A 27578-nucleotide genomic window follows, 5' to 3' on the forward strand; every position below is an offset into this window, starting at 1 on the left:
TCTCAGGAGGATTCTGTGAAAAGTGTAGTCGTGTGTTTTGGAACAGGGCAAATCAACTCGGGTTTTAATAAAGTTAATGAAAACATCTGCAACCTTTGACTCAGACACTCCTTTTGAATTACCTAAAAACAGAATGATCTTTATGCACAAGTACGATTATCACGTTATTTGACAGCGAAAACGCTAAATGTCCAACTGCAGAGATCTGGTTAAGTAAACAGTGATATGTTCAGTGTTTCCTTAATGAGACACTAAAGTCATTATAATGTTTGCAAAGATCTGGAGATGTTCTGATGTTAAAACAAACAGAAAGTTGTGGCTATAGCAAGATCACAAAATCCAAGGAGGCAAAGATTCACGATGAACGTTAAGAGTGCTAGGACCGAGTATTTTTTCTACAGTCATTCTTTTTTTTTTTTTTTTTTAACATTTATTTATTTTTGAGACAGAGAGAGAGCATGAACAGGGGAGGGTCAGAGAAAGAGGGAGACACAGAATCTGAAACAGGCTCCAGGCTCTGAGCTGTCAGCACAGAGCCCGACGTGGGGCTTGAACCCACGAACTGCGAGATCATGACGTAAGCCGAAGTCCGCCGCTTAACCGACTGAGCCACCCAGGTGCCCCTCTACAGTCATTCTTAAATGAACACTTATACAATTAAATATTCTTAAAAGAAACCAGCAGAATATATAAACTATGGAATAGTATGCACATGGGTCTGACCAAGAATTTGGATGTAAACCCACAGCAAACCTGATGGTTTTACTCTGTTGTCTCTTTCAATCCTCAAGCCACAGACCAATTTACTAACTGAACTAATGTTAGAAAGGCTTAATACAAACACCGGAGCCGAGAAAAGCCTACAGGCAGGTCAAATGTACATTCAATCCCAAACCTCTTTCACCACCAGAGACACAGGAATTATCTTCAAGAGAAAATAGTTGGAATGCCCAGATGTCTGACAGCAGACTTTTTTTCTTTTTCTTGTTTAGTACATGGTTCCTAAGGATTTTTCTGCATATGGTTGTATACACAGAACCACGCAGACCATACTTCAAGAGGGTTTTATGGATTTTCAAGGATAGTTGTAAGCATCTCGTAGTTTTACTTTGCTAATTGCTTGGCAATGCGTGACTCTCTATATTTTTCCTTTGTTGAAGAAAATGTTTTTTGTGTGTGGTAAAGTAAGAAAGAGTCTATGCCTTCCAGCTCAGGCTAAGAATACAAAACCCTTCTGGGTCACACCTGGCAGGCAAATGGGAAGCTAGCCAGGGGAGGGGGGCGGGTGCCTCAGCCTTGCTTTGCGGTTTGTGCAACTCAGGGTATAGGTTCCGGTGACGTTGTCTGAGCCAGCCATTGATTTTTCTGCCAAAATCTACGGCCAAGCACCTTACTCCTCGGCCTCTTCCTCTGCTAACATATCCCGCCCACAATAAAAAGCCTTGGTAAACTCTCCACAAAGAAACTGTCTCTTCCTTCCTTTTTAATTCAGGCAACATTCACCCAACATTAACAATTAACCACTTTAATGTGACCATTAGAAGCCGACTGTATTTAGTTGCATTCACTATGTTGTGCGATAACCAGCCATCTCTAGTTTCAAAACCTTTTCATCACCAGGTAGAAACACCCCATATCCACTAAGTAATCAATCTCTATTTCCCTTGGCCCCATCCCTACGCCCTGGTAGCTTCTAATCTGCTGCCTCTGTGATCTTACCTATTCTGGACATTTCAAATAAAAGGAATCTTATAACGGGTCCTTTTGATTCTGGCTTCTTTCTCTTTGCTCAGTGTTTTTGAGATTCATCCAGATAGTTCGTATCAATACTTACATTTCTTTTATGGCTGAATAATATTTTATTGAGCGTAATATCCCACAGTTTGTTTCTCCACTCATCCATCGACGGACCGTCGAGTTGTTTCCGCTTTGTGGCTATTATGATTCATGTACTGTAAACATTCACATACAAGTTTCTGTGTTGACATCTATTTTCATTTCTCTTGGGTATATACTTAGGAGTGGGACTGCTGGATCATATGGTATTTCTATGTTTAACTTTTTGACGAACCGCCAAACTGTTTTCCACTCTGGCTGCACCATTTTGTTTTGCCAGCAGAGCACAAGCGTTCATTTTCCCCCCATCCTCCCCAGCCCCACCTCTGGCCCTTTTTCTCCATGAAGGCCATCCAGTGGGTATGAAATGGTAGCTCATTGTGGTGTTAATCTGCATCTCTTTAATAACCAAGGATGTTAACCGTCCTTTTCCAGTGCCTGTTATCCATTTGTATATAGATCTTGTTTGAAGAAATGGCCATTCCTTTGCTTTTAAGTTGGGCCGTCTATCTTTTTACTGTTGAGTCGTCAACGTTCCTTACAGAGTCTGGATATTAAACCCAAGTCAGATCTAGGATTTGCAAGTATTTTCTCCCCTTCTACAGACTGCCTTATCGCATTCTTGATAATATCCTTTGATGCACAAGAGTTGTTCTTTTGATATCAAATCGAAGAAACCATCACCAGACCCCAGGTCAAGATTTACCTGTTTTCTTCTAGTAGGTTTATAGTTTTAGCTCTTACAGACTGTTGATCCATTTTGAGTTAATGAGTGACATACGGAGTGAGGCACAGGTCTAACTTCATTCTTCTGCGTTGGTTATCCAATTGTCCCAGCACTGTTTGTTGGAGACTTCTTATACCAACCGTGCACGCAAGGGTTTGTTTCTGGATTCTCAATTCTATTCCATCAGTCTATATGTCTATTCTTATGCCAGTACCGCACTGCTTGGATTACTGAAGCTTTGTACTAGGTTTTACAATCAGACATCAACTTTGAGCATTTTTCAAGATTTTTGCTAATTAGGGCCTCTTCCTTATAGCTTCATGCGAACTCCAGGATCCGCTTCTGTTCCTGAAAGAAACAAACAGAAAGAAGCCATTGGAATTTTGACAGATAGAGCACTTGAATCTGTGGACCACTTTGGAGTGTATTGCCATTTTAACAGTATCAAGTCTTCCAAGTGGACCTTTCATTCTATATCCTTACCTAATTGCTGTGGCTGTAACCTCCAGGACAATGTTGAACAGCAGTGTTAAAAGCAGGCACGCTTACTGCTTCCTTCCACTAAAGGGAGAGTTTTCACTATTCTGTTGGCTGTAGGTTTTTCAAATAAACCCATCTATGTTTACAAAGTTCCTTTCTATTCCTAATTTGCGGAGTGTCTTTATCACGCGTGTCAGAATTTTGTCAAGTGTTTTTTCCGCATCTATTGACATAACGATTAGGGACTTTTTTCTATTAATGCGGGGTATTCTGTTGTTTGTGTGTTGAACCACCCTCACGTTCCTGAAGAAATTCCTAACACCCCAGTAGTGCATCACCTTTTTTTTTTCCAAGGGCTCCTTTGCATCTAGAATCGTCTTCCCCCGGACAGTAACCTAAGAGTAGCATCCACTTCCTATTTCTGTAACCTCAAAGCTTGATGTACTAAGCACTACAGTACCGCTCAGTGACCATCAACTGAACACGGACTCTAGGGGGAAGAAATCACGGAGCCCCACGACTTAGGCTATATGCACGTGTGACGGTGGGAGAGTTATACCAAAACTGTTCCTCTTCCAGTGGGATTGTTTTTCATTTTTACTACTTGCCTCTTCCCTTATCATATAAAAATGAATATAATCTCAAGTAATGCACAAGAGGCTATCAAGGAGTGCCTTCCAAAAAGGATCTGCCAACTCACAACTGTCGCCAACGGTATATGAGTGCTTACTTCAACAAACTAATTTTGCCAGTCTGATACGTGGAAATGTCTCGCAGTTCAATGTTGCTAATTCTCTCAGCAGGAGAGAGGTTTGTGCTTCTCTGCAAATGCGCTGTAAAATATTTCATAAGGGAAGCAGCAGAGATTAGGGCTAGCTTTTCCAAGGCAACCTTTCCTGACTCTATTAACTACCCAACAAAGGCTTTGTAAAATTGAACAGACACACCAGACACGTTTATAATATTCTTAAGAGTTTATTATAAACTAGTTTCACAGGCCACAAGGAAGTAAAAGGACTATGTACAGCCTTACGGGAAACAGGCAGGGAGCTGAGGAGGGCCAAGATGAGTCTAGGGCCTTGGTGGGCGCATTCCCGGGGGAGGGGGCCCTGAAAGGGAAACCAGACAATCCCGTGAGACTCCGAGAACAACGGCATAACAAACAAACAGGTCTGTGGTAATCGGGCCCACGCCTCTGTGGAGCTACTTCCATAACTCTGTGGCCAAGGGTCAAAGAAGGCCTGAAGTAAGAGTAAGAAGTTTAGTCAGTGCCTGATCTGCAACTCAAATCCCCAGTCCCACCCCAGCCTCCCACACCCTGCAGTTACCCAGTGATCAGAGGGACATATACAACATATATGCTAACTAGGGACTTCTCTGGGACAGACTGGGCTCCTAGGCTTATAAAACCCATCAACAAAAAACCTGAACTAGAGACACAGGGGTCAACCAGTGTGGCTGTGGGTTATCTTCGAGACCACCATGGCTTGCTGCAAAGAACACCAATCTGGGAGCCAGGACACTAAGCTCTCGGGGCCCATTTCCTTATCTATAAAGTGAGAGGACGAGTCTGTCAGCATTTCTCAAATTGGAGTTTGAGAGATATACACAATAAGTAGTACGGCAACCTCTTCATTACCAGACATTGTCAAGCCAAAGGACACAGGACAATCCCATGACCTTTGTGGGGGACTCTCAGAATGCATGATCGCACAGTGCCCTGAGAACACCACCGTGGACACTGAGAAGTACCCGGGTGTAGGACTGCCCTAACTGCTCTAAGAGGGAGGGAAGGCCAATTTCAGAACTACTTTTCCCCTCTTCCCTTTCTGGACAAAATTGCCCTCTAAGAGTGCATATCCTTAGGCTTAAGGCCTGAAAGCCCAGAGGGTATGGTCAAAATTCAACCTTCCTTCCATTCCCCATCCCAACATGCTCTCTAAGGAAGTCCAAATCACTGCTATTGGCACTTACCTCGCATCCCCGGGGGAGGGGGCCGCATCCCCGGAGGGGGCATGCCCATCGGAGTTCCCCGTCCAGGGGGGATCCCCATCGGGGGACCCATGGGAGGCCTCATGCCAGGTGGTGGGCCCATCATGCCTACGAGAGAAAAGCCCCAAGAACACAGCTCAAGTGTCTGTCTTGAAAAGGTAGCAGGGAACGTAACAAAACTGTCCACCAAGTTCTGAGGACGGACCATTCTACCCTCCCAGTCTCTGGGCCTTGAGCCAAAGAGGTGGGGCTCCCCATGGCTCCTGTCCAGCTAGTTCCGTGGTCAGTCAGTCAAGGCTGGATCTCAGAGTAATCCTGCTTAATTACACAAACTCATCACCAGTTTCAGTCAACGTTATGTCTCATCACGAATCCAGCGCAGGCACCTTCCATCAATTAGCAGGGGTCTCCTTACAGGCTTCTCACCTGGAGGGGGTGCCCCTCGGCCCATAGGTGGGGGAGGACCCCCACGGCCGGGTGGATACTGGGTCGGGGCCCCTGCAATACTGGCTGTGGCGGCGGCGGCGGCAGCAGCCACAGTGCCTCTTCCTTGCGGGGTCATCACCTAAGAGGACACAGGATCGGGGTCAGGCAGAACAGCAGAGGGCAATGCAGCATCCCACTCTCCTGCCCCCAACGTGGTTAAGACGGAGCCGACACCCAATCGATCCCCCACGCTGCAACTCCCGGCATCGGCATCAGGCTATCTGAAACCACCTGCCAGAGAAGATCAAGCCTGAATGCTCAATTCCCACCTTCTAGACCGGAGTTGAGGAGGCCCACTCCAAATCAGGGAAGGCAACTGCATTTTCAAGTATGACGGATAACCGGTTGTAAGAGAGCATTCCCTCACATGCTGTTGTGGAAACATTTTGCCCCAATGTGGTTGGCCAAAATACCTTTCGTGCATCTCTTTACTTCAGTAGCATCAACGTTAATTTACAACGTTCGGTTTCCCTTCTCACGGGAGTCTGGGACTACATACGAAGGACAATGAGATACTGACGGCCTGAGAGTCACAGGTTGGTCCTTCTGGACTCTTCCCGAACTGTGGGGCCCCTCTCCATCCTTCATTTTAACCACGAGAAGTTGGTGCCCTTCCCCAACCCCTTACCTGTTGCGACGGCCCACCAACCCCTCGGACTGGCCCGGCAAGTCCTGCAGGAGCCTGCGGCATTGGAACACCAGCTGGGATTCCTCTGCCGGCAGCCCTGCCGATCCCTGGGCCCCCGGCAGCTCCAGCAAGTGGCACTCGGGCAATGCCAGTCTAAAACATAAAGAAATATGCTAAAATGCTTAGGGCCTAGAGAATCCGTGCACTTTGGAACACCACTGCCAAGAGAGGCCCTCAGATTCACAGGACATCAAACCAAACAGCTTAAAAATACTACCTAGCCACCCACGTGTTAATGACATTCCTCTTCCATCCAAGATCATGTGCCTAGCTGTCACCCCTGCACAGGCTAGAAAAACTTAAAGAGTAAGTCTAGAGAAAACACACCACAACTCAACCTACGTGCATTCCTATGAAAATTAAACCAACAAAGGGCCAGGGCTCCATTCAGAAGGGTATATACCACAGGAGCTCCTGGGTGGCTCAGTCGGTTGAGCGCGTGACTCTCGATTTTGGCTCAGGTCACGATCCCGGGGTCATGGGATCGAGCCCTGTGTCGGGCTCCATGGGGAGTGTGGAGCCTGCTTGAGATTCTCCCTCTCCCTCTCTCTGTCCCTCTCCCCTGCCTGCTGGCGCACCCTAAAATATAGTAAAATTAAAATTACAAATATTTAAAAAAAAAAAAAAGGGTATAGTAGTCAAGAGCACTTGACCTGGCATCAAAGAGAAATGAAGTCCAGTCCCAGCTCTGATTCTCACCTAGCAGGTGACAGTGGGCAAGTAATCCCACAGTTCTGGGGCTGTTTCCTCACCTGTAAATGATGGGGTTATAACAAAACCGGTTGCAGTCATGAAGATTTAGAGTGAGTAGCAACTTCTACTGGAAACAGACACCAGGAGTTACGAATACAGACGTATGCTTCAACCAAAAAATGTGATAAACCCCTTGCAGGCATTTGTAATTGGAAAGGCTCCCTATTCCCTTTGGATTCAATGTATGAGTCCAAAAAAGACAGAAATGACTAGGGGGCACCTGGGTGGCTCAGTTGGTTAAGCATCGACTCTGGATTTCCGCTCAGGTCATGATCTCAAAGTTGGGGAGTCCGACCCCTGGGGGATCTGCTCTCTCCCTCCCAACATAAATTAAATACACATTAAAAAAGAGAGAGGGAGAGGACTAGGATAACTACTCTGTCCTCACTTAAGGGAATATTTTAAGTCATTAACATGCCTTTTAAAAAGCATACAGCAGGGGAGCCTGGGTGGCTCAGTCGGTTAAGAGTCCGACTCGAGTTCAGCTTAGGTCATGAACACAGTTCAAGCTCTGTGCTGAGTGTGGAGCCTGCCTGGGATTCTCTCTCTCCCTCTCTCTGTGTCCCTCCCCCCATTCTCTCTCTCAAAATAAACAAACTTAAAAAAAAAAGAAAAAAAATACAGCAATCAGAAGAATGTTTACAATGTTAAGGGAAAAAGCAGAACACAGTATTACACACATATTATGTGTTAAAAAAAAACATGTACATGGACAAAAATAAGAAAAATTATTTCTTTGATGACAATGTCTTAAAACGAAAACAAGAAAACTTGGTTAGATGCTCTAAAGTCTAGTCTATTTCTAAGTGCAGGCTGGTGTTTACAGAACCAAGATTGCCTGGGATCAAATGCCAGCCTCACCACTTAATGGCTGAGACACCTTGGGCAAGTTACTAACCCCCAGTTTGTTTTATCTTAAGTGGGAATGATTTATCTCAAAAAAACGGCTTACAAGAAGTGGCTAAAATACTGAAGTGCTTCGCACAGCAGATGTTTCATAAATGTTAACTAGTTTTCTCCAACTGTACAAAATATATACATTCTGCTGTTTGGAGTTAGGACTTTTTACTGTCCAGCTAGACTGCCATCACATTAAGAACTGACCAGATGGCCTTAAGTGCCTTTTCTCCTGACTCACTCTGTACATCAACTGAGGAAGAAGAGAGGGCTTTAAAGTTGGAAACCCTCAAATTCTAGTTCCCCATCGCTACTTCCTACTTAGAGGGTAACCTCTTGGAGATTCTATTGTCTATAAAAGGAGGACAAAAATCTGAGGATGCCTGTGAATTATGCAATGAAATGCAGAGAAGCTAAGGCAGAGCCTGGCTCACAGCAGGGGCTCCCTTCTCCAAGGCTTCCTGGCCTTGCACTGGCGTGCTCTGCTCTACGCTGACTTACATCTTTGGGAGGAGGTCCCTCTACAGTCATGGAGACTAGGTTCTCCCCGCGAAGCAGCACCAGACCGAGGACTCGCTTCTCTTCTCTTTCTGCTTGCTTTGAGTTCTTTGGCCTGGGGATGGGTTTAGGGAAAGAAACAAAAAAAGTAAGCATCAGAAAGAGGGTAAAGCTCCCGTTCACCTGCCTAGGGGCCTCCAAGATTTTTACACCGTATCTCTCGACAAATGGTACAAAAACTTTCTCTAAAGCAACTCCTCTGCACAGTCCTCACAGGCTGACTCATAACCCCTTAGGTGGCTGTCTCCCACGCCAAGAGGATGCACTGGCCAAGAGATAGGACAAGAGTTAAGAAAGCCCAGCCCTGGCTCAAATGTTACTCTGTAACCATGGTGAAGGTCTTTCCTCAGTCCACTCTTCTTTGCCATTACCCTATTCCCTCCCTTCAGCTTAAGGCCTCGTCTGTGTGAAGAGGCAGCCTGAACAACTCCAGTCGACCGAATCCCAGTCAGCCCTCTTGCGCGCAAGCCTCCTTCTGCCATCAAGTCAACCCCGCAGAACTATTAACTCCATCCCTCAGGTCACCTCAGAAGTAGAAGAGAGGAAAAATAACTTCATAGAAGTTACACCTCTATCCTCAAAGCACAAAAACAGAAAGTTCCAACGCAACAACCAGAAAAGGATGAACAAAACATACTGCTGACCCTTGAACAACCTGGGTCTAAACCGTGCGGGGCCACTTAGACGCGGATTTTTTTCTGATACAGTGCTATAAATGTATTTTCTCTTCCTTATGATTTTTAAAAACGTTTCTTTTACTTTACTGTAGGAATACAGTATATACAAAACAGAACACACTAATTACATGCTAATCAAACGTTTATCTTATTGGTAAGGCTTCCTGGCCAACAGTAGACTAGTAGTTCAGTTTGGGAGAAGTCAAGAGTTACACGTGGATTTTCAATGGTGTGGAGTCTGCACCCCAACTCCTGGGTTGTTCGAGGGTCAGCTGTAAATGTAAACTGGGAAATAAAATAACCGTAACAAGACAGGGGAAGGGAAGAAAAAGCCAAAACCAATACCCTAAGAATAAAGGAAAGACAAAATGCCTGGATTTTTAAAAGCTTAAAGGTTTCTGGGGCGCCGGGGTGGCTCAGTCGGTTAAGCGCCTGACTCTTGGTTTTAGCTCAAGTCATGACGTCACGGTTTGAGGTCAAGCCACACACAGGGTTCCGTGCTGATAGTGCAGAGCCTGCGTGGGATTCTCTCTCTCCCCCTCTCTCTGGCCCTCCCCCCGTCACTCTCTCTGTCAAAAATAAATAAACTGAAAAAAAATTTTTTAATTAAAAAAAAAAACGTAAAGGTTTCCTTTTAATGATATTTTTATATTAAATTAAGAGTTTTCTGGGGGTAGATAGTTCTTCCTTTTCTTTTGGGCCTATCTTTATTTCCTCTTTCTTTCTTTTTTTTTTTTTTTTAATACTAAAAACACGTATTGTTCTTTCATTAAAAAAAAAAAAAAAGAAACAAACAAACCTTTCTGGGTATTTAAATTTTTCCTCATATACTTTTATGTATTTTTAAAATGTATCTTCTAATAGACATTTTTTAATTATCAGAATAATTTCATCAAAAAAAAAAATAAAAGATGGAGCGCCTGGGTGGCTCAGTCGGTTGTGTGTCCAACTTCAGCTCAGGTCATGGTCTCGCAGTCTGTGAGTTCAAGCCCCGCGTCGGGCTCTGTGCTGACAGCTCAGGGCCTGGAGCCTGCTTCGGATTCTGTGTCTCCCTCCCTCTCTGCCCCTCCCCCGCTCATGCTCTGTCTCGCTCTCTCTCAAAAATAAACATTCAAAAAAAAAATTTAGGGGCGCCTGGGTGGCTCAGTCAGTTAAGCGTCCGACTTCGGCTCAGGTCATGATCTCACGATTTGTGAGTTCGAGCCCCGCGTCGGGCTCTGTGCTGACAGCTCAGAGCCTGGAGCCTGCTTCGGATTCTGTGTCTCCTTCTCTCTCTGCCCCTCCCCCACTTGTGCTCTGTCTCTATCAAAAATAAGTAAATGTAAAAAATAAAAAATTTTTTTTTTTATTTAAAAAAATAAATAAATAAAAGACAGAAGAGACCATTTGGAATAGTTCTACACTGATCTGCTGGCCCCTCTCTACTGTGTCCCTGGCACTTGGCCATCCTTATTACACTGTATCCTGTACTTCTTGACCTCTTGCCACAAAAAGAAAACAAGAGCCCCAAGGGGAATCAAAAGGAAATCACAGCCACCGACAACCTAATATGGACCACCGCATGGGGCAGAAGAGAGCTGACTGATCATGGAAGTCACATAACCTCTTTGGGCCTCAAGATGCCTCGAATGTAATATGCACGACAAGCTAGCCCACGTCTTTTAAGAGGCCAGAAGCTCAAGATCTGTGAGGCGTGAGACAAGGGAGCTATCCAATTGCATATGGAATTGTAGAAAAGTAGAAAAGATCTGATCGTGTCTATAAACGCCAACAAAAATCACTGGCCCCAAACCCACACGGGAAGCTGAGCACTTACCCTGAAGAGGGTCAGAGGCTTCTTAAAGCAGTTTCAGACCAGGCTGCATTGGGAGAGCCCTTTAGGCTACAGCTTTACAAATAGGCAATGAGGCCAGAAAATCAAGCTCTCCCCCCTCACACACCTGTGGGGAGAACATGAGAGCCCTTTACCCCAGTACCCAGGGGCACACACAGTCAGAGAAACAAAAAGCCTAGCAGCCCTCCTTACAACGTGTACTCCGCTAGAACTAGAGAGCGAGGCTTGCTGGGCTAAGGAAGATTTCTTGGAGTCCAACGTCCCCATTTAAATCTGCCCTCTAACACAGGAGAGCAGACCAAGGAACCAGCTAGAGCTACATCGACCACCTGTCGCTTGGCCCACCCACCCGCTCCACTTCCCTCGCAACTCACATCCCACCCCCCGTGCGGCCCACTTCTCACTTGATCTTCCTGAACTCATCACAGTCACAGAGGATCAAGTTCATGTGCTTGTCAAAAGCCTTGAAGGTGCCAATGAAGATGCGGCCGTCTTGCAGGATGCACCTCATCCTGTAGTCGATGTGCTGCAGCATCTTGCTGCTCTTGCCCACAGTCTGCAAGGAGAAAGCAACGGGATGAGAGGCCAGCTCTCTTGGACCTGTATATCCCCGGCGCTTCCTAAAACCTTCAGCTGTGACTTTCTTTTCCACCAGGCTATCTTGCTCCGTCGAGTCTTAGCTCTGTCTTCCAGCCACAGCCCTCCCCTGGGAATTCCCCCGCATCACCCTGTGCTCAGCCCTAACTTCTGCCCACTTCCCGGTTACTCCCTGCCCTTAAAATAAATCTTTTTCAAAAAAAAAAAAAAAAATCATCTTTACTTTCATTCAATTTTTTTTGAATGTTTATGATTTATTCTTTTTGAGACAGACAGAGAGAGAGACAGAATCGGAAGCAGGCTCCAGGCTCTGAGCTGTCAGCACAGAGCCCGATGCGGGGTTCGAACCCACGAACCACGAGATCATGACCTGAGCCGAAGTCGGACATCTAACTGACTGAACCACCCAGACGCCCCTAAAATCATCTCTTTTTTTTAGGCATAGGCATATTACAATTGCCTATGTCTATGCTGTGTCAGTCTCAGGGGTGAGGGTGAAAAGTACCTCCAAATGAATCCAGCACTCCCCTCCACCAAATTAGCCATCTGCCACTGTGCAGATTATAGGTGTGTGACTCCAGTGCCGTGGAACACCCACAGCCCGTTTAAAAGACAGAGTAAAGGGACACCTGGGTGGCTCTGTCAGTTAAGCATCTGACTTCGGCTCAAGTCATGTTTTGCAGTCTATGAGTTCGAACCCCGCATGGGGCTCTGTGCTGACAGCTCAGAGCCTGGGGCCTGATTCAGATTCTGGGTCTCCCTCTCTCTCTGCCCCTTGCCTGCTCATACTCGGGGTGTCTCGGTCTCAAAAATAAACATTAAAAAAAAATTTTTTTTTAAACAAACAAATAAATAAATTAAAGACCAAGTAAAAGAGGTGCTGGAATGATTGGCACTCAAATCCAATCAATGAGAAATCCGTCATCAGAAAGGAGATGATGGGCTTGGGGGCAAGAGGCATGGAATCTCTAAAGCAAAAACATGGGCGTGCCTCCAAGACTACCTTTAAGAGGGAGACCTTCTGGTGGTCAGGGCGCTAATCAGTTCGAACACATAATGGTCTTTAAGAATAAAGAACTTGCGGGGCGCCTGGGTGGCTCGGTCGGTTAAGCATCCGACTTTGGCTCAGGTCATGATCTCACGGTCCGTGAGTTCGAGCCCCGCGTCAGGCTCTGTGCTGACAGCTCAGAGCCTGGAGCTTGTTTCAGATTCTGTGTCTCCCTCTCTCTCTGCCCCTCCCCTGTTCATGCTCTGTCTCTCTCTGTCTCAAAAATAAATAAACATTAAAAAAAAAATTTTTTTTTAAAAAAAAAAGAATAAAGAACTTGCTTTCACTTCTTTATTAATCCAACAACCTTTTTTACTTTGTAGCCCGGATTCCAATGTAACTTTGCTAAGAGACAAAATAGATCTTGCAGTGCAAGTTGTCAGATGTCTTTGGCAGTTCTCTCTCTCTCTCTCTCTCTAGAAATAAACAACCTGGCATTTCGTTTGCAGATCAGTCTCCTGTCAGCCTGATTGGTGTGGGCCAGTCCTAACTCATCCAAGCGCCTTCTTTGTGGCAGGCACCGTGCTTGCTGTTCATCTCTGTGAGCTTGGACCAGAACAGGGTTTTGAGCCCACAAATGTATGGATCAGAACCTTGACTGACACCCTGGAGACCCTGGTTATGTGGTTTACTCTCCCTCAAACGACTATTTTAACCGGCTTTTAACTGCACAGCTTCGAGCCACACAGATCTGAACCTCTATGGTCTACCTTGTAATAGCTTAACGCTTCCTTGGTGCTCACTGTGTACCAGGCACTGTGACAAGCACTACACATCTCATTTAATTCGAGAAATCAGAACTGTTATTCCTGTTTTACAGACAACAGCCACTGAAGCCAGGAGAGGATAAGTAGCTTGTCCTGTCTCACAGCCAGGAAGCCGGGTTGGAACCTAGACAGACTGAATCCAGTGCCCACTCTTCCAACCAATCCCACAAACAATTCCCTGCTTTCAGTGCCCCCCAAGTGTAACAGCTACAGAACACAGTGATCTTTCTGAACACAACTAAGTTTGTGTCATTTTGCTGGCTAAATCCTTGACTGGTATACCTCAGCATCCACAGGATTGTATGTAACAGCACGTAAAATTCCTCCCGCCTTCTTCCTCTCTTCCTCCTTCAGAAACTTTCAGTAGTGCTACCCTTCCTGCTTTGCTCTTGTAGTCCTTCCAAACTAGAATATTCCCTTCCATTTTCGCTGGGAAGACGCTTCTAACAACGTCTAAGGGCTCTGCTCAGGAATCCTCTACTCCAGACGGCCTTCTTACCCCGCCCCTCCCTCGCCGTTACTTTTACGTAATGCCTACCTATCTATCACTCTGGATTAGATTATCTGTGTCCCCACCGAGAAAGTGAACTGGGTGAAGGAAGGAAGCATTTCATTATGTTGCTCCAGGGCCTGAAAAGTCAGGCATACTTAAAACACACAGACACGCTGAACAAACGAGCTGAATTCTTCCCCCCAAACATTGCCGTTCACCCTCCCAGTCCCTCCTATCTACCGGACCCAAGCACTCTCTCTAGATTCGGCCACAAGTCTGCCCCACCTCGTTCCGCAACTCCTCCTCAGACCCCGTTTCACACGTCTGAGTCTCTCACCGGGTCTTCCCCAGTCCTCCCGCGGCTCTAATGCCTGCTCCGAAACCCCAGACATGCATTCATTCTGCAAAAGTTTACTTCGTGCCTGCAGGAACCCAAGCACCGTGGCTACAGCGGCGCGGAGGGCCGGAGTGCTATCCTCGCCACCACCGAGCGACTCAGGCCTCCGTTCCTCAATTCCAGCCTTCCCCTCCCCCACCCTACCGAGTGGCCAAGGTCCGGGTCTCCCCTGCCCGGACCGGGCGGCCGCGGCCCGGGCCTTCACCGCCATGAACCCCCAACCCGTGACCTCCTCCCGATCAGCCGCGGCCCCCACTCCACAACAGACTCGGAAGTTCCCGCGCCTCCCGCCTGCGCCTCCTCACCATGGTGGCGGTTCTGATGGCTCCGATTCCCGCCGGATTCCCCTCGGCAGAGGCCTAGACGCCCGCCAGTAGTCCGCTTCCCGCCGCCGCTACCGGAAGAGCGGCCTCGTATAAAATGGGGTCGGGCGGAAGCTACTTCCGGTCCCTGCGCGGGCTCACGAGTTCCGGCCAAAAGGCGGAGCTGTGAGCTAGGAGCCCTCTGGGGCTTGGGGCGGGGCCTGGGGCGGGGCTTGGGGCGGGGCTAACGTCAAGTTGAACTTCGCGGAGATGTTTGGTCACCTTCCTAGTTTCAGTCCGTTCCTGAGATGCTCCTCCACACTTTCCTTTCTGTCCTCCACCCCGTGTCCCGGCCCATTCTGTCTTGGTCCTCATCTCCCACCACTCTCCCTCGGCTCTCCTGAAGCCACCGCCCTTGCTTTTCTGTTAACTTGCTTGACGCGCTCCTACCTTAGCATGATTGCGTTTGCTGTCGCCTCTGCCTGGAATGCTAGTCTTCCAGGTATGTGCACAACTTCACTTCCTTGAAGACTTAAGCTCAAATAACATTTTCCCACTGAGGACTTCCCTAGCCATCCTGTTGAAAACTGCAGCCTTCCCACCCATCCCTGCTTTACCTTTCTCCTTAACAATGATCCCTAATATACTATATATTTGTTATTTTTCCTCCCCATTAGAATGGAAATTCTGAGGGTACAGATTTTCCTTTGTGTATTTTTTGTTACTGCAATGCCTAGAACACTGCTTAGCACAAAACAAGGGCTCAAAACATATTTGAATGAATGAATGAGTCAATCAACCAATCCCATCCAGTCCTATGACCTTTGAATATTACGTAAATGCTCAGGAATCTCAAATTTATTCCTCTGACCCTGGGTTCTTCATTTAACTCTTGGCCTTTTACATCCACCACCTGCTTGATCTGGATGTCTAATAGGTATCCTAAATTTAACACAGTGAAAATTGGATTCTTGATTGTTGTATTCCCTTTTCTTCCCAAACCCACTTCTTACCAGTGTTCCCGATCTCAGGAGTTTCTCGAGTTAAAAAACAAAAAGCAAAATGACAAACTTGGGAGCATCCTTGATTCCTCTATTTCTCTCCCACCTCATAATCAATCAGTCAGCAAATCCTGGGGACCTCACTTACAAAATGCCTTGAATCTGACTGTTGTCATCTGTTCCACTGCTAACATGCCAGTCCTAGCCACCATCAGCCTGTCAATTTCCACAAACGAGGACAAGGGGGTCATGAATTCACTTGGCCTTTGGTAAGTGTTCTTAAGGTTCAGTCTAGAACAGGGACTGACAACCTTTTCCAGCTAGTATTTTATGGTTTGTGGGCCACGTGGTCCCTGCTGCAATTACTCAACTCAACCATTATAGGATGAAAGCAGCTATAGACAACATAACAAATATATGGCTGTGTTACAATGAAACTTTACAGACACACATACTTTTCTTCTTTTGATTCTTTCAACCATTTAAAATGGAAAAATCACTCTTAGTTCACACGCTTTACAAAAACAGGTGGCAGGCCAGATTTGGCCTTCAGGCCTGTAGTTTCCCATCACAGGGTCCAAACCATTATATTTTTGTGTCTGGGTTCAGGGCCATAGCCCCAGCTAGTAGTAACAATAACTTTGACTTGCATTGTTTCTTTGGCTTATCGCGGGGTTCACTGCAGATACAAAGTTCATGCTTTTGCTTTCATACAAAAGCTATACACATGTGGGGCGCCTGGGTGGCTCAATCGGTTGAGCGTCCAACTATGGCTCAGGTCGTGATCTCTCAGTTTGTGAGTTCAAGCCCTGCACCGAGCTCTGTGCTGACAGCTCAGAGCCTGAAGCCCGCTTTGGATTCTGTGTCTCCCTTTCTCTCTGCTTCTCCCCTGCTCATGCTCAGTCTCTCTCTCCTTCAAAAATAAACATTCAAAAAATTTTTTTAATATTTTTTGTTTTTTAATTTCCATCCAAGTTAGTTAGTATATAGTGCAACAATGATTTCAGAAGTAGATTCCTTAATGCCCCCTTAACTCATTTAGCCCATCTCCCCCCACAACCCCTCCAGCAACCCTCTGTTTGTTCTCCATATTTAAGAGTCTCTTATGTTTTTCCCCCCTCCCTGTTTTCATATTATTTTTGCTTCCCTTCCCTTACGTTCATCTGTTCTGTGTCTTAACGTCCTCATATGAGTGAAGTCATATGATATTTGTCTTTATCTGACTGACTAATTTCGCTTAGCATAATACCCTCCAGTTCCATCCACGTAGTTGCAAATGGCAAGATTTCATTCTTTTTGATTGCTGAGGAATACTCCATTGTATATATATATATACCACATCCTCTTTATCCATTCATCCATCGATGGACATTTGGGCTCTTTCCATACTTTGGCTATTGTCGATAGTGCTGCTATAAACATTGGGGTGCATGTGCCCCTTTGAAACATCACACCTGTATCCCTTGGATAAATACCTAGTAGTGCAGTTGCTGGGTCATAGGGTAGTTCTATTTTTAATTTTTTGAGGAACCTCCATACTGTTTTCCAGAGTGGCTGCACCAGTTTGCATTCCCACCAGCAGTGCAAAAGAGATACTCTTTCTCCGCATCCTCGTCAACATCTGTTGTTGCCTGAGTTGTTAATGTTAGCCATTCTGACAGGTGTGAGGTGGTATCTCATTGTGGTTTGATTTGTATTTCCCTGATGATGAGTGACGTTGAGCATCTTTTCATGTGTCGGGAGAAGTGTCTATTCATGTCTTTTGCCCATTTCTTCCCTGGATTGTTTGGTTTTTGGGTGTTGAGTTTGATGAGTTCTTTATAGATTTTGGATACTAACCCTTTATCTGACATGTCATTTGCAAATATCTTCTCCTATTCTGTCGGTTGCCTTTTAGTTTTGCCGATTGTTTCCTTCGCTCTGCAGAAGCTTTTTATTTTGATGAAGTCCCAATAGTTCATTTTGGCTTTTGTCTGCCTTGCCTCCAGATGTGTTGAGTAAGAAGTTGCTGCGGCCAAGGTCAAACAGGTTTTTGCCTGCTTTCTCCTCTAGGATTTTGATGGCTTCCTGTCTTATGTTTAGGTCTTTCATCCATTTTGAGTTTATTTTTGTGTATGGTGTAAGAAAGTGGTCCAGGTTCATTTTTCTGCATGTTGCTATCCAGTTTTCCCAGCACCACTTGCTGAAGAGAGTGTCTTTATTCCATCGGATATTCTTTCCTGCTTTGTCAAAGAGTAGTTGGCCATACATTGTGGGTCCATTTCTGAGTGTTTGGCTATTCTCCAAAACAATTTCTAGATTGAAATTAGTGACGAGGATACAAGGCTAGACAAAAATAATCTTTACATAAGGAGAACATGGATTTTTATCCCTTATACATATCATACATATTAGAAGAAAATAAAAAAGCATAGCATGGTATTATAGCACATTTCCATTAGGAAAAAGATTATGCTGTGAATCTCAGTGCTGAAAAACAAGGGCAGGTGTATGACTAGGCTGTCTGTCTTTGACCAGTGAGTAGAGGGATGATGGTGGGGTCACTAGCAGGACTGGCTCTGAGGACTGGAGGGCTGAGTGGACACCGTATTGGAGCCATGCTTAGGGGTCTTTAGACATATGAACTGACATGGGGAATAGCTAAGCAACCCAAAGCAACGATTCATGGCTGGAGAACAGGTTGGGTGTGGTTAAAGGACCTGACCCTGGAATCTGGAAGGCCGCAGAAGGAATGTGGTTAAAGGATCCCCAGAACTGGAGGACATAAACAGACCATTAAGGAACAGCAGTGCTTCCAGAGGGTAGAGAAGGATTCAGCAGGGACCTGAAGAGAGACCAGAAAGAAGGAAGGAAGGGAACGTTCCCGAGAAAGGAGCTGTCACAGAAACCAGAGGGAGATCTGGTTAGGAGATCTCCAGTTAGGAGACCAGTTAGGAGAGGAGGCAACCTGTCCCCCAGAGACCTGGGAGGGCCCTCCCTTCAGCTGGCATGTCTCCAGAACCTAGGTGGTCCTCCCCATGCAAAGGCTCAGATTTCCCTACAAATCTATTGGATTGATTCGGGACTCCTTTATTCTCAAGGGTTGAATTCATGCAGGAAATCCAGGTTGTGGACTTGAATTCCTTTCCAGATTGCTCAGAGACTAAGGCACACAGCCTGAGCTTGTCAAAGATTTCAGTAGAACAAAAGGACAAGAGGACCTGGGAAAGAATCGGTGTATGAAAATTAAACGAGACCGTTCTTGGATTACTTAAATAAAGCCTTCCACGTTTTTATTCCATCTGACCACAAACAGTGGAAAACCCAGGTCTCTAGTTGTGAGTGCCATCTTCCCTCTCATCAAGATTTCTGAAAGGCCCTTAGAGGTGAGTGACGTAGTGGTCTGCGGTGGCCAGTCTCTGTCCTCATGAGTCTGTCCAGAAGAGACATCAGGATAAAGTTCCACCCGGGAGCCCTCCCTGAGCATGTCCGCTGGTGCGAGATGGGGCCTCACCTCCTGCTTAAGCCTCTCGAAGCTTTCCTCCTTGCCCACGGAAGGCTTCTCCCACACAAGCTATTTTCTGGTGGATACGGAGGCTTTCCCCGAGCCCTTGCTCACCCTCCCACACACACACAGCTTCTCTTCGGTATACCCTGGGGTCTGTTGAGGGGTGACATGTGGCCAAAGCCTTGTCCACACTCCTCGCATGCTCAGGATGTCTCGGAGTGGATTCCCCGGAGAGACCATGAAACGGGGGTTGAGTGGTTTCCTGGGGGAATGAAGGCAGGACTGGGCAGAGGAAGCAGCAGCCCTGCGACATGTTTGCAACCAAACCACTCAGTCCGATGGGGGCCTCTGGATCTGAGATGACCCTCTGGGGTCGTCCCTACTGGATCAAGCATTGGAGTTCTGTCTCCCCGTATCAATTGGTCACTGGCCAGGAGCCCCCGCCGTGGGGAGGGTGAAGTTCCCTGTGGCTGCAAGCAAGTCCTAGTGAGGAACTCCTCTGTGCAGCCACCAGGGGCGGTAATCTGACCCCTGAATGGGTCATCTGGACGGAGCTCCCCAGGATCTCCACGTACGGATTACCCTTCCGGTGTGTGAAGAAGGCTGACTGAGCACGAGAGTCTTACACCCCCTGCAAGCACACGGCTCCTCCCCGAAGGTGCCACCTGGTGCCCGCCTGCCTGCTCTTTTCCTAAGGTCTCTGAACACAGGCCGCCTCTCCCAAGTCGGCCACTGGATGTTCAGTGAATCCGGATTTATCGCTGAAGCCCCACCCTCGGTCCCTGCACACACAGCACTTCCCACCTACGTGCATTCTTTTTGATCGGCGAGGGTTGACTTACGGCTGCCGAGTTGCCCACACTCTGCACAGATAAGCCTCCTCTCCTGAATGTGTCCTTGAAGGCTGTTGAGGACCGACATGCCTCTGAAGCTTTACTCACACTCCGTGCACAGATAGGGATGCCTCCCCATCTGTCTCTCTGGTGCAGGATGAGGTTTGACTGATTAATAGAGTCTTGCCCAGGATTCCCCCCCCCCCCCCCCCCCACAGAAGGCTTCTCGCCTCAGCGTATTCTCTGGCGTCTGATAAGATTCAACGTGGGGCGCCTGGGCGGCTCAGTCGGTTAAGCATCTGACTTCGGCTCAGGTCATGATCTCGTGGTTCGTGGGTTTGAGCCCTGTGTCAGGCTCTGTGCTGACGGCTCAGAGCCTGGAGCCTGCTTCAGATTCTGTGTCTCCTTCTCTCTCTGTTCCTCCCCTGCTTTCTCTCTCTCTCTCTCTCAAAAATAAATAAAAATTAAAAAAAAATTTTTTTTCACATTTGACTTATGGCTAAAGCCTCGCCCACACTCCAGGCATGCGTAGTGTTTCTCCCGGGAGCAGGAGCGTGTCCTCTGATGTCTGAGGAAGGAGGACTTCTCGCTGAAGGCTCACCCACACTCGCCACAAACATAAGGCTTCTCCACAGAGTGAATCCACTGATGTCCAGTGAGGACTGACTTATTTCTAAAGCTCCGCCCACACTCCCCGCACACATAAAGCTTCTCCCCTGAGCATGTCCGATGGTGTCTGATGAGGGTTGACTTCACTTTAAAGCCTCACCCGCACTCCCTGCAAACATCGGGTTTCTCCTGGAAGTGGGCCGTCTGCTTTGTAATGAGGTCTGACTTGGGGCTACGGTCTAGTTCACATTCCGTACAGCTGGCTGCTCCAGATCTTGTGGCTTTTTTCACTCCTTTGTCTGTTTGCACACGGGCTAGGGCTGAGGGGGGCCCTCTCTCGACCCGCCACGTTGCCTTCTCTAGTTCTTGCGGACCGTCCTCGGGCGGGCTGGGGAATGCGCCCGGAGTCTCCGTCTCCTCTGTCTTCGCACACCAGGGAGGCCACCTTGCCTCCCATGACCTTCTGTGTCTCCAGTGCAGCAGCTCTGAGCAGAATACTGCTGCTCTTGATGCCCTGGGCCAGGACCCCCTGGATGCGAGTGATGCCCTACACAGAAGCCCAGAAAGATCTGAGGCACATGTTGGCTGAGAAGTTGCTGGCAGGAGACGGCTAGAAGGCAGGAGGCATGGGGGTAGATTTCTGCCTTTGGTTCTGCTGAAGAGAGAGAGTTTTTCAGTTAGAGAAGCCCTCAGTGGGGCCGCTGGGCTGCTTTGCCTTATCCTAGGACAGCGCGTCTTATGGCCACATCTATAATTAGTAATAAACATACAGCACAATTTGTTCCTCACCAGTAATCCTTCACAGTCCATTTCCGCACATTCCATTTTCTACTGCAATCTGCAAAGTCGGGCAAAATCATCTTCTACACGTGAGCGTAGGAACCTTGCGAGTAGCCACTGTGTGCTATAAACAGCTTCAATTACCCTTAGCCTTTCCTTTCTACTAAATAAGCCATCGGCACTCACAGCGATACATACTGTCCACAGTTCAGTTCTGCTTGGACGTAACAAGTCTCTGTGACCTATGTGGACACCTTCATGAGTTTTCTTATTATAAAACAAGACTGATACACATAAAAAGCCACGGGGTCTGGGGCGCCCGGGTGGCCCAGTTGGTTAAGCAGCCAACTTCGGCTCAGGTCGTGATCTTGCAGTTCATGAGTTCGAGCCCCACGAAACCCGGCTCTCTGTTTCTGGAGAGTCTACAAACTAAGAATGGCTTTGAAATTGTTAAGTAGTTGGGGAAAAGTCAAAAGAATAATAATATTTCATGACACATAAACCTGATATGAAATTCAGAATTCAGGGTCCGCAAATAAAGTCTTATTGGAACACAGCCTCGCTCATTCATTTACATGCTGTCTGCATTTAGCACTGCAAGGGAAGACCTGGGAACAGCCACAGACAGACCATACAGTTACTATGTGGCCCTTTTACAGAAAAAGCCGGTCAACTCCTGATCCAGGGGAATGTCCTAATTGAAAGTGTTTATCGGGGCGCCTGGGTGGCGCAGTCGGTTAAGCGTCCGACTTCAGCCAGGTCACGATCTCGCGGTCCGTGAGTTCGAGCCCCGCGTCGGGCTCTGGGCTGATGGCTCGGAGCCTGGAGCCTGTTTCCGATTCTGTGTCTCCCTCTCTCTCTGCCCCTCCCCCGTTCATGCTCTGTCTCTCTCGGTCCCAAAAATAAATAAAAAAAGTTGAAAAAAAAAAAAAAATTAAAAAAAAAAAAAAAAAAAAAAAAGAAAGTGTTTATCAATCTAGGTTTAAATAACCAATGCAAGTTTTTAAAGAAGTGAAAACGCAAAAAATAGGACTTAGGAAACCCCAAACCCATACAAACTGACACGCAATTGTCCCTTCCACTGCAGAAGGCACCTCTCTCTTCTCTCCCCCTCGCTGACTGTGTCTCCAGTCTCACTGGCCTCCTGGTAGGCTCCTCATGGCCACAAGCACATCCCTTCCTAAAGGTCTTAGCACCGAGTCCCTGCCCCTGAAATGTTCTTCCCCCACACCTCCAGAGTTCTAACTCCCTCACCACGTTATATTTTGGGTCCCATGGTCCCTCCTCACTGATTCCAAATCCCCAACTGCAAAAGTCAGCCAGCCACCCTCTCGCACTCCATACTCCTTTATCCTGCTCTAGTTTATTATGATTCTATACTATGTAGCGCTTATCACTTTCCAACCTACCATGTTATGATATTCCTGGGTATGAAGCTTATGGTTTATTGCCTGTCTCCACACACTAGAAAGTAAAGATCAGAAGGCGGTTACTAGTAAAGACTAGGAAGGGATTACTATTTTGTTACTTACGTGTTCTAAGTGTCTGGAACATTTTCTGGCACATAGTAGGTAGCCAATAAATCTCTACAATTTTTTTTTAATGTTTATTTTTGAAAAAGAGACAGAGCGCAAGTGGGAGAGGGGCAGAGAGAGAGGGAGACACAGAATCTGAAGCAGGCTCCAGACGCTGAGTTCTCAGCACAGAGCCCAATGCGGGGCTCGAACTCACCGCGAGATCATGACCTGAGCCAAAGTCGGCCGCTTAACCGACTGAGCCACCCAGGCGCCCCCTCTACAATATTTTTTAATTAAAATTTTTTAAGGTTTATTCATATTTTGAGAGAGACAGGGACAGAGACAGAGCACTAGCAGGGCAGGGGCAGAGAGAGAGAGGGAGACACAGACTCTGAAGCAGGCTCCAGGCCCTGAGCTGTCAGCACAGACAGAGCCCGATGCAAGGCTGGAACTCAGGAACAGGGAGATTATGACCCGAACCACAGTCAGACGCCCAACTGACTGAGCCACCAAGGCGTCCCAAATCTCGACAATATAAATAAAGGAAAGAACACAGCCTCACCCAACAGAGCAGATTCCTGTAATTCTCCAGCATCACTTCTTTGTGTAGGTTCCTCTGCTCAGAGCTCAGTCCCTTCCATTCTGAATCTGTGAGGATCACAGCCACATCCTGGAATGTAAGCGGCACCTACAAATAAGCAGTAAGTTAACCGACAGCAAATCACCGTCTATTTTCTTTTTTTTTTTTTAATTTTTTTTAAATGTTTATTTATTTTTGAGATAGGGAGAGACAGAGCATGAACAGGTGAGGGTCAGAGAGAGGGAGACACAGAATCTGAAACAGGCTCCAGGCTCTGAGCTGTCAGCACAGAGCCCGATGCGGGGCTCAAATTCACGGACCGCGAGATCATGACCTGGGCCGAAGTCGGATGCTCAACCGACTGAGCCACCCAGACGCCCCAACCATCCATTTTCTCAGAGTGAGAGGTGTTATCGGTGGCCCTGGAGAGCCCGGATATGTGAGAAATTGATCTAGTTCTCTGAAAGCACACGGTTCTCCCTATAAAGCTCTTCTAGGCATTCCTAGGCTTTGTGTTAAAATCTGAGGGGCACACAGCTGATGCATGAAACACATTTCTGGCCCTCAGACCCTTGGGATTTCCTCACAGAAATGATCAGTGACTCAACCTGCAAACCTCAAGCAGTGCTGGGGAAAGTGACCTTGAGGATCATTCTGGGGGAATTCTGAGGTGGAAGCATGGGGCATAGGCTGGAGAAGGAAAGAAGCACATGTGCACGGGGCTTGTGCTGGGCATCGGGGGATGATGAAGATTTAGCGGAGAAAACGGAACAATCTTCAGCTATAGAGAAAAGCGGGAGTGAACAGATGGGGACCACAGTGAGAATGTTTGAGGGATGCGGGTCACTAAGTGGGATCTGTAAAAAGCTGTCTTTGCCTGCTATTTTAAAAATAAAGTCCTGGGGCGCCTGGGTGGCTCAGTCGGTTAAGCAGTTAAGCATCTGACTCTTGATTCTGGCTCAGGTCATGATCTCATGGTTCTTGAGCTCCAGCCCCAGGTCTGGCTCTATGCTGACAGCACAGAGACTGCTTGGGATTCTCTCTCTCTCTCTCTCTCTCTCTCTCTCTCTGCCCCTCCCCCATGCCCACTCTCTCTCCCTCTCTCTCAAAATAAGCCCCTAATGCTTCACTCATCACGTAGCGCAGTATGTCACATACGCAAAACAGCTGGCAAGGGGAATGGCAGGGATCGTCAAGGAAAGGGGCACTTACAGATCATTTCATCTTTTTCAAAAATCTGACGCTTTATCAAGATATAATTCAAAATTCACGGCTTCATAAAACCCCCCCCTTCCTTTCAAGTACAGGCACCCCTTGCTTTGCACGGTTCCGATGTGCACAAATCGGAGTCGCCACGGTTTAGCTGAATAACACCAGACCCCGACCACAATGGTTCAAACGTCAGTTACTGCGATATGGTGACAGCAAGCGCGAGCTCTGCCGCTAGCTCTCCAGTCCGCCAGTCACTATGTAAGTGACAGATGGCGTCGTGACCAGTAACCAATCACATCACTTCTTGGGAAGGCTCCCTTCCCGCAGCTCCCCTTTGCTAGAAGCCCACCGTCTATGTGCTGGCCTATTTCTGTACCCTCTTCTGTGCCACTGGTCTACCCGTCTGTCTTTATGCCAATCCCCTGCTGCCTTAATGACACCGGCACCATGACAGATCTTTCTCCAGCTTTGGTTCTTCTTCAAGAATACCCTGACTAGTTGGGGCCTTTGCGTATGAAAACAAACTGCAGTGCAAAATGAGGTACGAATCTTACCACAAACGAATCCCAGACACAAGGTTGAATAAAAGAAGCCAAACGCGGAAGAGTGCGGACGATGTGATGACATTCATTAAAAACCAAATAGGAAGCGTAATCTGTGATGCTAGGGGTCAGGATAGAGTTATCCTCGGGGGAGACTGGAGGACCGGAAGGCTTACATGCATGTAATGCTCACAAGTGGCAGTGTTCTGCATCTCGATCTGGTCCCACGGCTGTGTTCGCTTTCTGAAAATCAGAGTACGTTTTTTTAATGTTTATTTGTTTTTGAGAGAGAGAGCGCAAGCAGGGGAGGGGCAGAGAGGGGGTGGGGACAGCGGCTCTGAAGCGGGCTCTGCGCTGACTGTGGAGAACCTGAAGCGGATTTGAACTCACAAACCGTGAGATCATGACCTGAGCCCACGTCAGATGCTCAACCGACTGAGCCACTGAGGCGCCCTGAGTACATTTTTGAACTACGCACTTTGTTAACTATTACACTTGCATCAAATTTCAAACAAACAGAAACACCTTACCCTGGCCGGGTGAGAGAGTTCGTGCTTTCCTGACATTTAAATTGCTTCTTTCCCAGAAAACTGCTGACGACAGCATTCCATATGCGTCATTCGTCAAATAATACAGACCCGTTCCTAAGGGCTGGAAAATATGCTCCCACATTTTTTAGATTGGGATTTATGTTGCAGCAAGAAGGCTATTCAACACATTAGAAGCTATAGGAGCTTAGGAGTCAAGGAAAACCAGGTTTAAATCCTGGCTCCACCGTGTGGTAGAGGAGTGTGGCCAGGTACCAATCACACGCCTATCCAGGCCAGACTTTCTCCTTCTGAAATAAATTGTATTACCACCACCACCACCCTTTTATACCTATTATTAAGAATTACTGAGCCTGGGGGGCGCCTGGGTGGCGCAGTCGGTTAAGCGTCCGACTTCAGCCACGTCACGATCTCGCAGTCCGTGAGTTCGAGCCCCGCGTCGGGCTCTGGGCTGATGGCTCAGAGCCTGGAGCCTGTTTCCGATTCTGTGTCTCCCTCTCTCTCTGCCCCTCCCCCGTTCATGCTCTGTCTCTCTCTGTCCCAAAAATAAATAAACGTTGAAAAAAAAGAATTACTGAGCCTGGGTGGCTCAGTCGGCTAGGCGTCCAACTTCGGCTCAGGTCATGATCTCACGGCTCGTGAGTTCGAGCCCCACATCGGGCTCTGTGCTGACAGCTAGGAGCCTGGAGCCTGCTTCAGATTCTGTGTCCCTCTCTCACTCTCCCCCTCCTCGCTCATGCTCTCTCTCCCCCTCTAAGAATAAATAAAACATTAAAAAAAAATTTTTTTAAAGAATTATGGAAGAAATGTTATCATGTCCAAGACTTGTCTCTAAAATAATCCAATGAGGGACGTGAGGGATAGAAATGGCATAAGACTGGCCATTATAGGTGACTACTGAAGCTGTATTGACGGGACCTGAGGCCTTATTACAACTTTGCTCCTACTTCTCTGTATGTTCCAAGACTTCAGCGATAACAAGGTAGAAAGATGTCCAGGGCACGATAGCATTAGATAGGGTGGATATGGGGTCAAACTTGATAGTACACTTAGAATGTTCAATACTCGGTTTTTCAAAAATACCCCGCGTGTTGAAAAGTCTCCTGAACCCTTAATATTAATCTTGGGTACATTTTTCAACCAAGACAATCAAATACACCAACGCGGGAGCCCCTCATTATGAAGCGAGTCAGTGTCTGACGCAGGCATGGACGACCGCCTTTCCCCTTTTCACGAGAGAGAATAGATGCTGTTCTCTGGGAAACAAGCCAGCATTTCGGGGAGGGCGGTGGGGAAGTAACCCACCTCCCCAGCATTTGGGGCTTGTCCTCTTTCTCGGAGCCGGTCAGTAGCACAAGAAGGCAGCCCCGGGGAAAGGGGCAGCAGCAGCTGTGGGGCGCCAGGCGGCCCATGGGCATTTCCAAGGCAGCGACTCCAGGCCCCGCAGGGAGGAAGGAGCCCCTGGGCGCACCTGTGGTCACTGGGGCGCTCTTGCTGAACCAGTGCTCGCTTCCCCCCACCACGGTGCCTCTCCAGACCCACCAGCTCTCACCTTCTGCTGTATGATTTTGATCTGTGTCTTCATGGCCTCAAGTGCCTTCCCTGCCCTCCAGAGGCAACACCTGCCCCCCGGTCCTGCTCACAGTGGGCAGAAGGATCAGGCAATGCCAGAGCCCCACGGATAGCCCGGAGTCTGCCTTGAAACTCTGCCGGAGGGCCGGGGAGAAGTTACTTTGTCTCACCTTCTGCTGTCTGGGGTGACTTCTCAGAGCCTTACTTGTGAAAGCCCATCTTGCTTCCACAAAGCCAGGATGTGTGCGATGGAAAAGTCACTCAACATTGCCGGGAGCTGTACCGTGGGCCCTGAGCCCATGCGTCCTGGACAGGGGCCCTGTCCTCTCACGTCTCCTCATTCAACATGGCGCCTCGGGCTTCAG

General features: G+C 47.5%; 1 protein-coding gene and 1 long non-coding RNA gene across 5 annotated transcripts; both read right to left on the reverse strand.

Moving 5' to 3' along the window:
- Positions 1 to 4002: 4002 nt before the first annotated feature.
- SNRPB (small nuclear ribonucleoprotein polypeptides B and B1) lies at positions 4003 to 14671 on the reverse strand. 2 transcript variants are annotated; one of them, XM_047854101.1, is made up of 7 exons: positions 14536 to 14671; positions 11333 to 11484; positions 8361 to 8472; positions 6150 to 6302; positions 5462 to 5600; positions 5018 to 5143; positions 4003 to 4152 (listed from the first exon to the last, which is right to left on the reverse strand). In XM_047854101.1, the coding sequence occupies exons 1-7, from the start codon at positions 14536 to 14538 to the stop codon at positions 4115 to 4117; spliced, it is 723 nt and encodes a 240-aa protein (XP_047710057.1). In that variant the 5' UTR covers positions 14539 to 14671; the 3' UTR covers positions 4003 to 4114. The 2 variants fall into 2 exon arrangements, with proteins under 2 accessions (XP_047710057.1, XP_047710058.1); XM_047854102.1 differs by having other exon boundaries at positions 4003 to 4284.
- A 5363-nt stretch (positions 14672 to 20034) lies between these two features.
- Positions 20035 to 27532, reverse strand: LOC125163046 (uncharacterized). 3 transcript variants are annotated; one of them, XR_007151254.1, is made up of 4 exons: positions 27384 to 27532; positions 25106 to 25336; positions 23322 to 23447; positions 20035 to 21114 (listed from the first exon to the last, which is right to left on the reverse strand). It is a non-coding gene; the product is annotated as an uncharacterized LOC125163046 (long non-coding RNA). The 3 variants fall into 3 exon arrangements; XR_007151253.1 differs by having other exon boundaries at positions 20035 to 21117; XR_007151255.1 differs by lacking the exon at positions 20035 to 21114 and adding an exon at positions 21165 to 21366.
- Positions 27533 to 27578: the final 46 nt, after the last annotated feature.

The sequence above is a fragment of the Prionailurus viverrinus genome, chromosome A3, assembly GCF_022837055.1.
Source record: "Prionailurus viverrinus isolate Anna chromosome A3, UM_Priviv_1.0, whole genome shotgun sequence".
Classification (NCBI taxonomy): domain Eukaryota; kingdom Metazoa; phylum Chordata; class Mammalia; order Carnivora; family Felidae; genus Prionailurus; species Prionailurus viverrinus.